The sequence below is a fragment of the Morus notabilis genome, unplaced genomic scaffold, assembly GCF_000414095.1.
Source record: "Morus notabilis unplaced genomic scaffold, ASM41409v2 Scaffold314, whole genome shotgun sequence".
Classification (NCBI taxonomy): domain Eukaryota; kingdom Viridiplantae; phylum Streptophyta; class Magnoliopsida; order Rosales; family Moraceae; genus Morus; species Morus notabilis.
In genome coordinates this window covers 952,791-966,267 of record NW_010360279.1, presented here as the reverse complement: position 1 = coordinate 966,267, position 13,477 = coordinate 952,791, and the positions used below count along the sequence as shown (strand labels likewise).

At 37.4% G+C, this 13,477-nt stretch overlaps 3 protein-coding genes across 3 annotated transcripts in view; 1 reads left to right on the top strand and 2 right to left on the bottom strand.

The window, feature by feature from the left end:
• Positions 1–2,536: 2,536 nt before the first annotated feature.
• LOC21407605 (pentatricopeptide repeat-containing protein At5g42310, chloroplastic) lies at positions 2,537–6,102 on the top strand. The gene is made up of 5 exons (XM_024164344.1): positions 2,537–4,497; positions 4,811–4,963; positions 5,085–5,156; positions 5,460–5,705; positions 5,868–6,102. Exons 1-4 carry the CDS (start codon positions 2,710–2,712, stop codon positions 5,574–5,576), a joined length of 2,130 nt encoding a protein of 709 aa, XP_024020112.1. The 5' UTR covers positions 2,537–2,709; the 3' UTR covers positions 5,577–5,705; positions 5,868–6,102.
• Positions 6,103–6,236: 134 nt separating this feature from the next.
• On the bottom strand, positions 6,237–9,462 carry LOC21407604 (metallocarboxypeptidase A-like protein ARB_03789). Its single transcript, XM_010096284.2, has 11 exons — positions 9,232–9,462; positions 8,785–8,842; positions 8,586–8,696; positions 8,223–8,360; positions 7,854–7,923; positions 7,717–7,772; positions 7,447–7,572; positions 7,228–7,367; positions 6,878–6,950; positions 6,708–6,782; positions 6,237–6,587 (listed from the first exon to the last, which is right to left on the bottom strand). The coding sequence occupies exons 1-11, from the start codon at positions 9,375–9,377 to the stop codon at positions 6,276–6,278; spliced, it is 1,305 nt and encodes a 434-aa protein (XP_010094586.1). The 5' UTR covers positions 9,378–9,462; the 3' UTR covers positions 6,237–6,275.
• A 2,612-nt stretch (positions 9,463–12,074) lies between these two features.
• The window catches only part of LOC21407603, a 4,841-nt gene continuing 3,438 nt past the window's right edge, over positions 12,075–13,477 (bottom strand). The window contains exon 2 of the mRNA XM_010096283.2: positions 12,075–13,112. Coding sequence (XP_010094585.1) covers positions 12,339–13,112 — 774 coding nt within the window. The 3' untranslated portion in view covers positions 12,075–12,338. The remainder of the gene's footprint in view (positions 13,113–13,477) is intronic.

The window sequence follows — 13,477 nt, the reverse complement described above, 5'->3', positions numbered from 1 at the left end:
TTTTTTTTTATTTAGGGCTACACTTCACAAATCAAACTCAAAATTATAATAATATTTTAAACTGTATTATTATAATCATATTCATTATATATATATACACACATGTATATTTTTTTAAGCTGCATCATAATGATCGTATCTTTTTTTTAGAGATTTTAATTCTTGTAATCTCATGATTTTGTAGAGTTCTAAAATTTATAATTCTATTTGATTTTTTTGGAGGTTTTAAATTTTGCAACCTTATAATTTTGTAGAGTTTTAAAATTTACAACTCTATTTAATTTTTTTAGAGGTTCTAAATTTTACAACCCCATAATTTTATAGAGTTCTAAAATTTACAACTCTATTTTAATTTTTTTAGAGGTTCTAAAACTTACAACCTCATACTTTTTCTTGATTGGGTTCAAAAGTTTGCAGCCCATATATCTTAAACATGAATCTGACCAACAATGACAGATGAACTTCTTGCCTTGAGATGGTACTTCAGTACAGAAAAAGGCTTGAGAGAAAAAACGTGTAGACAATTTCATGTACAAAATATCATAATGAGATTAAAGTAGATGAGTAAAGGATAAATTTTTCTACTTTTTTTTCCCAAAATTTCTCTCCACACACACTATCTCACACTTCTCTCACTACTTCCAATACATTCACTTTCTCTCCACAAAGTTTGCTATGTTGGTTTTTAATGGTCTGCCTTCCTACGCCTATATATAGACATTTGAAGCAAACTCACTACTTTTTTTGTATTTATTTTTTTAATTAGTCAATCATTTTTTTAATCCTTTATTTTTATTTTGATTAGCTGCTTTTATCTCTAAAGGATTATCCACACTCATGTATAATAATTTTGTAGATTTTCCTACGTTATTTTTCACCAAACTCCCCACTAACACATTTTACTCTTTCTTCACGCACCCACTTCTTCCAGGAAGTTTTCCAACCTCCCACGTGACACTTGTAGTTTTTTTTTTGTTTTTTGTTTTTCTAACAAACCTTAACCATAAATTAACCATAAACTGTATCCAAAATGACAATACAACGTGTCTAATCTAAAAAACATCTAAAACACAAACTTCTACTAAAACTAAATATCCTTAAGAGATACAACACCCATATGAGTGGTGTGCTCATGAAAGACCTTGGGTAGCAATCCCTTACTGAGAGGATCCGCAACGATAGAGTTTGTCATTATGTGCTCTATAGACATCTGTCCACTCTGAACACTTTCTTTAACAACTAGGAACTTGATGTCTATATGCTTCGACTTCGTCGAGCTCTTGTTGTTGTTGGAATACAACACTGCCAACCTATTGTCATAAAATAACTTGAGTGGTCTTTCTATGCTATCTACAATGCGTAGCCCACTGACAAAGTTTTGTAGCCATATTCCGTGGTTGGATGTCTCATAACACGCTATAAACTCCGTTGCCATGATGGAAGAAGCTATGAGTGTCTGCTTAGCACTCTTCCAGGAAATAGCTCCTCCAGCAAGTAGGTAGATATAGCCTGACGTGGATCTTCGACTATCTTGGCATCCGGCGAAATCAGAATCAAAATAACCGATGATCTCCAACTGATCCAATCTCCTGTATGTGAGCATGTAATCTTTTGTTCTTTATAAATACCGCATGACCCGTTTGACTACTTTCTAATGATTCATTCTTGGATTACTTAAATATCTCCCTAGCATCCTAACAATGTATGCAATATCCGGACGTGTACAAACATGAGCATACATTAGACTCCCTATAGCTAAAGCATAAGGAATCTTCTACATTTCTTTAATCTCAAAGTCATTCTTAGGGCATTGACTTAAACTGAATTTATCTCCCTTAGCTACAGGGGTATCACTTGGTTTACAATCCTACATGCCAAATCTCTTAAGTAGCTTTTCGATATAGCTCTTTTGTGGTAATCTAAGAATACACCGAGAGCGATCTCGGTGTATCTGAATCCCTAATACAAAAGAGACATCACTAAGATCTTTCATTTCAAATTTCTTTACTAGAAATCTCTTGGTCTCGTACAACAAGCCTATATTATTGCTGGCAAGCAGTATGTCATCAACATATAAAACTAGAAAAATATGCTTACTCTCACTGAACTTGTGGCATATACAATCATCCACCGCATTTATCTCAAAACTGAATGAGATGATAACTTAGTGAAATTTAGAATACCATTGACGAGATGCTTGCTGGAGTCCATAAATAAATTTCTTTAGTTTGTAAACCATTTGCTTTACATCCTCCGACACAAAATTTTTTAGCTGCATCATATAAATTGTCTCATCAATTTCACCATTGAAAAATGTTATCTTAACATTCATTTAATGTAACTCAAAATCGAAATGCGCCATTAATGCTATTATAGTCCTGAAAGTTAAGTTTAAATAAGGATATTCAAAAATTAAAACTTAGGGTAGTAATTGAATTTTTCTTTAAAAAAAAAAAAAGATTGTGTCCTAGACGATAATTGGAAAATTTGATCATAGGAGGAAACGCTAACATTCCTTACTTTGCGACGACTTTTTAAAGATGAGATACGATTGTTATTGTAGACAGGGCGACGCACAGTTAGAAACCTGTGGTTCACCCACTTAAAGCTATCTATCCTTCGCCAGTCGCCCACCAAAAACCGATAAACCATTTTACAGTTCTTCACTATCTCCACTCACTCCCTCACTCTGTTTGAGAATAACATATCATGCAGCTTCTTCTGCCGCCACCAGCTTCCGCCAAATTCCCTTCAATTCAAACAACGACGACGTTTCACACCCGCCACCACCACCAACACCACTACCACTACACATCGTCCCAACTACTTCTCTTCTCCGCCGCCGCCTCTGCCGTCTCAACCTCCGGCTCCGGCGAAGCCCCCTTATCATCCTCCTCCTCCTCAATGCGACGCCGTTTCGACGACGAAAATGACCTCGTTTCACTCCGCAACCGCCGCTACGACTTCAATCCACTCTTGAATTTCCTCTCCAACCGCACCAATATCAGTGCTGCCACCGAATCCGGGTCGGATCCTCCGACCTCTCTCGACCGGGAGGAGTTCGAATTGGCCGAGTCGTACCGTGCCGTGCCGGCGCTGCTGTGGCACTCCCTCCTCAAGTCTCTCTGCTCAAAGTCCTCCTCGATTGGTCTAGCATACGCCGTCGTTTCGTGGCTGCAAAAGCACAACCTTTGCTTCTCTTATGAGCTGCTGTATTCGATTCTTATCCATGCCCTAGGTCGCTCCGAGAAGCTTTACGAGGCGTTCTTGCTTTCTCAGAGGCAAACCTTGACGCCATTGACGTACAACGCCCTAATCGGCGCTTGTGCGCGCAACGACGACCTTGAGAAGGCGCTTAATCTGATGGCCAGGATGCGCCAGGACGGCTTCCCCTCGGATTTCGTCAATTACAGCTTGATAATTCAGTCGCTCACTCGCAAGAACAAGATCGATTCGCCAATTCTGCAGAAGCTTTACAAGGAGATCGAATGCGACAAGATTGAGCTCGATGGCCAGCTACTGAACGACATAATCGTTGGCTTTGCGAAGGCTGGTGATCCTAGCCAGGCTATGCATTTTCTGGCGGTGGTTCAGGCCATGGGATTGAGCCCGAAGACGGCGACTTTGACTGCGGTTATATCAGCCTTGGGGAATTCTGGAAGGATCGTTGAAGCCGAAGCTTTGTTTGAGGAAATCAAAGATGGTGGATTGCAACCGAGGACTAGGGCTTATAATGCGCTTCTCAAAGGCTACGTAAAGGCTAGCTCTTTGAAAGACGCAGAGTCCGTCGTTTCAGAGATGGAGATGAACGGAGTTTCGCCCGACGAGCACACTTACAGCCTTTTGATCGACGCTTATGCGAATGCCGGACGGTGGGAGAGCGCCAGAATTGTGTTGAAGGAGATGGAAGCGAGCAATGTGCAGCCTAATTCTTACGTTTTCAGTAGGATTTTAGCGAGCTATCGCGACCGTGGCGAGTGGCAAAAGACTTTCCAAGTTTTGAGGGAGATGAAGAGCAGTGGTGTGAGACCCGACAGGCACTTCTACAATGTCATGATCGATACGTTTGGCAAGTTCAATTGTCTCGATCACGCAATGGCGACGTTTGAGCGGATGATTTTGGATGGAATTCAGCCCGATACAGTTACATGGAACACGCTTATAAACTGTCATTGCAAAGCAGGACGCCACGAAAGAGCAGAGGAACTGTTCGAGGAAATGCAGGAGAGAGGGTACCCTCCTTGCGCCACGACGTACAACATTTTGATAAACTCTTTTGGAGAGCAGGAGAGATGGGATGATGTGAAAGTCTTGCTGGGAAAGATGCAGAGTCAGGGATTGCTCCCTAATGTGGTTACTTACACGACACTGATCGATATATATGGCCAGTCAGGGAGATTTAACGACGCCATGGATTGCTTACAAGATATGAAGACCTCAGGCTTGAAACCATCCTCGACAATGTATAATGCCTTGATCAATGCTTATGCACAAAGGGTATGCTCTTCTGCACTTTGCATTCTTTGAAAGTATCCTTTAGACTGTTAATTCCTTTAAATTTAAGTACCGGTATGAGATTCATTCAAAATTAGATGGATTACTGAAGGTAAACTTGAAACCATAGCTAATTTTAGGATATTAAGTAAATCAAATCGAAAGGTGTCTAAAGAGAGAGTTTTTTAAGAGATTGGTAAGAATGCAAGGATGAATATCATATTTTACTTTAATACTTATGAGGATCTTGTAATTTTCTCGTCATATTGTTAATGGATTGGTTATGAGCCTGCATTTGATTTTCTGGATGTGACAGGGTTTGTCTGAGCAAGCACTGAATGCGTTCAGGCTTATGAGAGGAGATGGCCTAAAACCAAGTATTTTGGCTCTCAATTCATTGATCAATGCATTTGGTGAGGATAGAAGGGATGCTGAAGCCTTTGCCGTGTTGCAGTACATGAAGGAAAATGTAACCTGTTTCCTAATTTTGTTCACATTTAACCCTTCATTTTCCTCCTTATAATGATTTTGACAAGTAGAACATTTCTCTCTGCCTTACTAGAACTCCACTTGGTTCCTTATAATTGCAGGGCTTGAAACCAGATGTGGTCACATATACAACACTGATGAAAGCTTTGAATCGTGTTGACAAATTTGATAAGGTAGTGATTAGATTCGTCCTTTGTCATGGCTACCCGTCTACTTATTTGTTTAGGTTGACCATCTTTTTGTGTATGATGCCGGAGGAAAACTTAAAAACTCGAGACTAATAAGAAAATGACAATTTGGACAAGAAAGCTTGTTAAAAAGCTTGTATGCATGAAAAAAAATGTTATGGTATCATAAGCTATAATCACAAGCCATCATATAATCGCCTTTGGCTCTTTGTTGGGACATGTTTTATCTGATAATTTAGCATCTTCATCATACATGTATGGATATTAACTGCACGGTCTGGATTTCAGGTCCCCGTTGTGTATGAAGAAATGATTTCATCGGGGTGCACCCCTGATAGGAAAGCCAGGGAAATGTTACGGTCTGCTCTTAGATACATGAAACAAACGCTGAAACGGGATAGTTAAGCTATATCAACAGATTGACTTGCACAATTATATGGAATAAAATTCTATTTAGTTTATTTGGTTCTGGACCGGAGTTATTGGCCATGGACATCAGCTGAAACATGTCCTACTGTATTACACACATTCATGGTAAGCAAATTTATACAAACTTCCGCGAGTTATATCCTTTATAGAGTAAGAGAATTCTAATAGACTTTTTGATGATTGATACATCTCATATCTTGATATGAAAAGATTTCTGTTTCTAATCTGAAGATTTTTTTTTTTTTTTTTTTTTTTTTTTTTTTTCAGGAAATGATTGTCGAGTGTTCTTTTTAGCTCGAGAAGAACACTCGATTTCGGCCAATGAGGTTACATTATCTGGGAGTTGAACTTTAAGATCAAAAAATGAAAACAAGCCAGAAAAACCTCCCACTCAACCTCCGCAAATTCTCTACAAATTTGAATTTGTATAATACAGTCAATTCTCATTCCTTTTTTCCTGCTTAAGCTATATCAGTTATTCTTGTACTATATTAATATACAATAAAGCCAAGCTTTGTTAAAATTTTAAATTGCTTATATTTTATTATATAGTTTTAAACGTGTGTGCAGGAGGCAAAGTATTGCGACGGTGTGCACTTGTACAATTAAAAGGAAAAAAAAAATTAACATGCATTCTTTCAAAAAATATGGAATTACATCACTACATGTGCGATGTCAGAGAGGAATGGCGGAAACAATTGGTCTCTTGCCTTTTGATATTCTGGCACAGAACATGAACATTAAAAGCACAGAGGATAACAAAAAAAGCCTGAAATATGTTCTTATCTCCTGCATCCCAAGCTCAAGAACCTCCTTCTTCTTCCCATATCTACTACTCCTTTCCATTAAATATCCTTCAAGATACTCATCAATAGATACCCACTTTTCCGATTTGGATGAAGAAGCCTTTGAGAGAATTTCACCAAGCTGGTGGGGCCCCAACTTTAAGATTGTGAAAAATGCCGCTGACCAATCATTTAGTACTCTCTGAAACCCAAAAAGAAGCTCCATTAATAAGACTCTATATCAAATGTTTGCTCTAGATTTTAAGCCTCGAGAACAAAGGGGAAAGAGCGTTAAAATGTGATTAGCGTAATTGTAACATACGTTGAAGGTGTTGATGTCGGTAGGATTAAACATTTTAAAGCAATCTTTTGGTGAAGCTGCTTCGTCGCCATATATCTGTCAGTCGGCAGAAATATTATATGCGCCAGTTCAATGAGAAATGCACCATTGATTATTAAAACTTTTAAACAAAAGAAATACTTTTAACAGACCTCGAATGTAAACGCCATGGGGACCTTTACAATGTCGTACATATAATCTGTAGCTGTTCCATGCGCAAGATACCTGGAATAAAGCACATAAGCATATTAGCTTTTAGACTTTTTGGACGGACGAGGGGCCAAAAGGGGTAAAAAAAAAACTAAATACGTAAATTTTACAGTACGCCAACATTTTGTAATTTTCATTGTTGCTATGTCATTATCGTGTGCAGTTGAAGAATATAATGCTGGAAGTTGAAATGACGATCAGCCATATACTGAAGAGATATCATTTCACAGATTATTATGGAGCATCTAAACAGGTGGAACTTATGGTTCTAGATAGTAGTAAATGGGACTACCCAACAGAGCCTCCGCCAGATCCAATCATGCAACGTTCATCGCAATGAAGGTGGTTCAGCTTCTTAAGCAACAACTTCATTTGTTGAGAAGCAATTCCGTCGGGAGTAGTATTTTTATGGTCGTATGGCATAAATAAGGCCTGAAAACAACAAGCAATATGAGGCACATAACAAGTACACAAATAGAAAACAAAATAAACAAAAGCAAGAAGCAACTACCTCCATTCCTGAGTGCACGTTGACCCATATATGTGGGTCAAAGGATATTCCAAGTTTCCTCATTATCTGAGTTTCAGGCTCACTAAACGGTGCCGTTCCGGGATTTTCTTCATATGGATCATAATCCTGTAATTAGAAAAACATAAACGAGGAAACCAAAAAGTTTTGAGCATGTAATAGCAGGCGAACGAGTGTGACGTGTTTTGCAAAGAATCACTTAAAAATGTATACAACGCAAGAAAATCTATATCCTAGAAAGGCACAACGGACCTTCTCCTTTTTGCCCCAGTCTACGCTCCAATTTCGATTGAGATCAACACCTCTCCCTGCACAAAGTACGAATTTTAAGCATTTATTCACCCAAGAAATCAAATTTACTTCAAAAACGTTGCAATGAGCTACGTTACCATTTCTTCTCTCACAAAGATCTCCTGCTTCAACAAGTTCACGACCATTTGAGTTTTCCATTGGCACCACCTAACATATCATTAGATTTTAGTATCCAAACTAAGACAGAATTAACAACACCTCTCCTAAAAATAAAACTATTACAATTTATATTGCTCAAGTATAGGTCCCTCAAACATTGCATAGTGAGAGGCTGGTCAGTTTGCTCTGGTTATCCTTAGTGATTATGTGACAATCCGTCTAAAATGGGTCGTTGATCCATATCCAACAATGTTGACACAAAAAAGCCACTAGAAGTAAATCTACAGGCATATAAACACTAACTAGGGAAAAGACTCTACGGGTACCAGCAGTAGATTAGAAGTTACCTTAATAATAAACTTATCAAGCGTACTATTTAGGGAAGTGGGATCCAAGTCGGGTAGAAATTGCTCCTCACTCAAGATTGTCAAGATCCTCAAAGCAAGTTCAGATGTAATAAGCTCCCTCCCATGCTGCCCAAAACTCTGGAAGACAAGGAATCATCTGTCAAAAACACCACCCATTACCAATCTGAGACAATCTATCCACTAAATCATAACTTATGCTCTGTTTAAAGCCCCGCATACATTAAAATTCAATAATAGGAAAACCTGAACACTGCACATTGCTACTTGTCCCTTATGTAAATTCTGATCAATTGTGGCGCGCCTAAATCGAAGAATATAATATAAAATTCCTGGAGAACTTACAAGAAGGATCCGAAACTTGGACTTGTCATCGCTCTCTTGCCTTCTACGGCAAAATGTTACTACTTTAACGTCCGCTTGGTAACCCTTGTTCCTAGATTTAACTGTTTCCAACTGTTTTTTAAACGCATGAACAATCAGTATCAAATTCAAGCATAGTGAGTGATTATAACAGAAAATTCCATTAAAAAGACAAACATACAGTGAGCTTGTCTGGGTGACGATTTACTAAAGCCTTTATCTCTTCCATCAAATCCTCACTGCAAAATTCCACCGAAAGCAAATTCAATTTTACTAATCAATATTAAAACTGATTGTATTCTGATAAATAGATAGTTTGTGCTAAGATTAGTATAAACTTAAATCCAAAGTAGTTTAAGTAGGTTTTCAGTATTGTTTTCCTGAGAAATAGAAAAGTTAATTTCTGCTACGATTAGCGACAATACATGATTAACCGGCCACACAAACGTGATTACTAGAACAGTGAATCGATTTGAGGATTAATGGGGGGAAAACTACTTAAACTACTCCGATTTCAAAGATTTAGGTCTCAGAAACACAAATCAAGAATTTCATTTTCCAATTTAAAACAAATCAGTCAAAATTCGCGTGATTCAAAAGAGTGATTTAACAATAAACAAAGATTTACCTGGAGTGGTAGAGATCGCGATTGATGGGCGTGAGAGAAGGGTCGTTGAGATTATTGCCTTTAGCATCGACGACTATCGAAAAGAATTGCAAAGAAGCCAAAAAACACCAACTGAAGAAGAAGAAGAGAAAACCTAGACGACCCATGCCCAGACGCAGAGAGAAGAAGAAGAAGAAGAAGAAGAAATAAGATATTCTGTTTCAAATGCTTTATTGATTCATTTTGGTGCCATTTTCTTTTCCATGTTTGAGACTTGAGAGACTTTTTTCCTTTTTTAATTAAACAGTTAGTGCGCGATGTGTCCACGTTCAACGGTCTCGATAGCTCCAGTTCTTATTATCTTCACCAATCAGATTGAAGGAACAGACGAGCCCACCTTAAAAATTATTGTTTTCTTCATGTTAATTTTTAATTTTAACATTTAAATTTTAAATTTTTATAAAAAATAAATACTATAACAGAATCAAATTCATATATTTAAATACAACAAACAAACGAGTTCTTAATGGATTTTGAATTTGGGATTGATCACATATGTCATATTATTCATATACATGGAAAAAATAATGTGGTTTGTATTGTTTATTCATATACTAAATTAAATTTCCGAATTTAAATACGTAATTGTGTTATTATATTTGATAATGGCATTAAACTCGAGGAACGATAATCCTAACATTTTTTCTGGTTGAAAACAATATTACTCCTTTTATATGTTCATTGATTGTATAATTAAGTATTTAATTATTAAATTCTTTGATAATGTAATATCCACATTAAGCAAAATTATTCAAAATTTAAACTTTTGAACCACCCCATCTTAAAAGAGAGAGGGAGAGTGAGAGAGAGAGAGTGTGTGTGTGAGTGAGAGAGAGAGAGAATAGCATCTGCTTTTTATACGTTCATTTTCAATTTTTAACCTCTGCTTTTATCTTTTAGGAAATAACAAGAGGCAATTCATTCTTTTCGCTGATTCGAGTTTTGTTACGGTAAAAAATTCTCAGAAACAGTTACATTTAATTTTTTTATTACAGTAAAAAATTCTCACACTACATCACATTTCAACTCGAATTAACGAACCAAACACATTAAGAGAACTATTCCAATTAACGACATCAAGTTCCAAACAAAGTCTCCAAATGGTAAGATAAACTACAAGTCGTTTTTATTATCTGATAACATGAAAATTTAAAAGGAAAACCAACTGATGCTAATAGAGATATCAGTCTGACAATGTAACTATGAGATCAAATTGAAATTGTACTTGTTTAGCCAATACGATTTGCAAACATCAGAACTTCTTGGTTGAGAGTGAATTCCTTGTTGTAATTGTATAAACTTTGAACTTAACCATTTAAGAATTGCAGTTCCATCAAGTTAAATACCAGTCATCAATGACGTGAAATTGAACAATCCAGAGCAAGTTCTAATGTTTTAAATAAAAAATAAATAAATAAAGGAGAGCAGGTGGTAGAGAAAAGTTTAGAATACGTTCCATTTGCAAAATAGAGATTCACGGGCGAGTTTTGTGCCATTTTAAGGCTTTTGATGGTGCCTTCAAATCTTTAACGGCAACTATTGCACATCGAAAACAAGTTAAAACATACATGCTTAGTCAAAGGCAAGCCAGGAAAACCTCACGTCCTTGACAACAACCACCCTGCATATTTCCCGGAAAATGATATTCATCCCGAGTCGGGATAACTCGGAATTAGAGGGCAGTGGGTCCTACCTTGCCCACACCCCTCTAATTGCGAGTCATCCTGCTTTGGATGAATAGAAGTGCTCATATTTCTCAAGTAAAAGAAGAACGCTTCAATGACACATATGAAAATCAAAAGATAAAAGTGGTTAACAACTTGATGAAGGTTGGCAAATAATTACACATTCCAAAAGGTCAGAATCTTGAAATAACTAAACCTAAGCTTATATGAATTAGAAACAAATAATATACACACATATCTCGAAATGCTTCCATGCAAAGATATGGTTTGTTGAAAAGCTGGATATAAACTTTTCAATCTTTTTTTAGCTCAAGGTAGGACAATTAAAATGAGACCACCGAAGCAGGAAGTCCACACACTAAGTTTTGTTCTCAAATCATAACTAACAGACAATACATTGCTTCCATCTTGTTAACTCAGAGAAGAAGACAAATGTGAAAGAATTTTTTATTCCGCAACTAACTTCCAAAGAATAGGGCATTTTTGAAACTAATAACAGATAAAACCTCGTTCATTTCACTGATTTGAGTTTAAAATTCGAGTTTTGCTACAAGCTCTTAGAAACAGTCATATCTAACCTTTTTGCTACAGTAAAAAACTCTCACATAAAGTCACATATTAATTCGAATTAAAAATTTAAATAAGCAAACTAAACAAGCCTATATGAAGTGGTAATACACAAATAGGTGCAAGTTGAAATAAACTAAGAATAGGAGCAAATGAATATCCATTATTAGCATATTTAACACTAACAAAATCCTTGAATCAGCTTCCAGTTCCACTATATATAGCTTTGCACTAAGCACAAAAAAATACATAAAATCAAAATTCTATTAAAGATCACCACTTGCAACACCACCACGATCCACTATATATGGCTTTGCACTAAGCACAAAAAGTACATAATTTTATGTGATAAATTACATTTACCAGATTTATTCTATTTATTAACCTTTTTAAAAAATTTATGCTATTTATTTCTTTCAATATCTTAAAAATGCTATTTCCCTCCTTCTCTTAGTGACACGTAAAGTTCTAATGGCCCAGTTGAATTCCACCTTCTACGGGGACAGAGACATTGATATCAATGGCAAATCATATAATAAGAATTTTGTGTACCAAACAACCTCTGTTATTTTCTCCTTGTTTCTGTTGGTAATATGTGTATATTACAACTCATGTCAAGTTACATAACAATTCTTCAGAGCGACAAATAAAAAAGTTATATTCGCAATTCAAAGAACTATTATATCCAACATCTCCAAAACTATTTTTCTCCTATATTTAAGATTACTCTTTTCATAAAAAAACTATTTTTTAATTTACAAGACACCCATAGAGTAAGAGTAGTATAACCACAACTACAAAAATTCCCCCACCAACTCAATTGGACTCCAAACCCATGCCACAGATCTTCTCCGGCCGAGGAGCCTCCCAATTCCCCGACCGTCTCTTCATTTTCTCAAAATCATCAACACACTTCTTCAGCGTCAAACTTCCTCCTCTTTTCCTCTCAGTCGCGAGCTTTTTCCCAGCGACTCGATCGAACATCTTCTCCCAACCGCTTTCCCACTCGCCATGCGCGTCGCAGAGCTCGAGCGTCCCGTTTGCCCAATCCGTCCAGCTCCACCCCCTGTAGAGCCCCGCCATCACGTCGCCCACGCACTGCCCTCGGCAAACCGGCGCGCACGGCCGGCACTTGGCACCGCTCAGAGGCCCGCGGCTCGACAGCGCCGCCACCGGCACGCCGAACCGGCTCGGAGGGAAATCGTACTTGCGGTCGGAAACGACGCAGAAGGGGAGGCGTTTCGCGACGTACGACACTTTTCGGGTGGTGAGTTGGGCTCGGAAGGCGGTCTCCGAGTTGAGTTGACGGAATCCGGCCGAGTCGAGCTCGGGGATGAGGGAGAGGCGTGAGAGGGCGACTGTGGAGGTGTTGAGGTCTCCGATTCCGAGGCGGTCGTTGAGCCCGCCATAGGTGGACCCCGGTGGGACCAAGTACCGACCCGGGACGAAGTTACTCGGGTGCAGCGGTGCGTTCCAGTATCCATCTACTCGGGTTCGGACTATCCAATCGTATTTGAATTTGTGTTGTTTTTGGTACTTTTGGATTAGCTTTAAACATCCTTCTACCAGGTTAAAATATTGCAAAAGGCCCTGAGAAAAAAACAAAATAGACAAATAATAAATGCTTAAAATGTCAGGGGGAACATGGAGAAAATAAAAAAAGAATTTGCAGAGAAAAATGATTTGCCAACCATTATATATTCCGTATGTCGATATAATAGTCTAAAGTACATCTACACGTGGTGAACATAAAAGATTGCAAATCCGTTTTGATGTGCCATCAAACCGTTCCCGCGGATATTATTATTTTTTAGTAGACGATTCCAGTTTAGTACAGTCAGAAAGAAAAATCACTTATTAACTTTTAACACAGAATTCATTTTAAAATAATTTTATTTTTTATATAAAAATAAAAATAAAAATATTTTTAATTTTAGATAAAAATTATTTTTAAA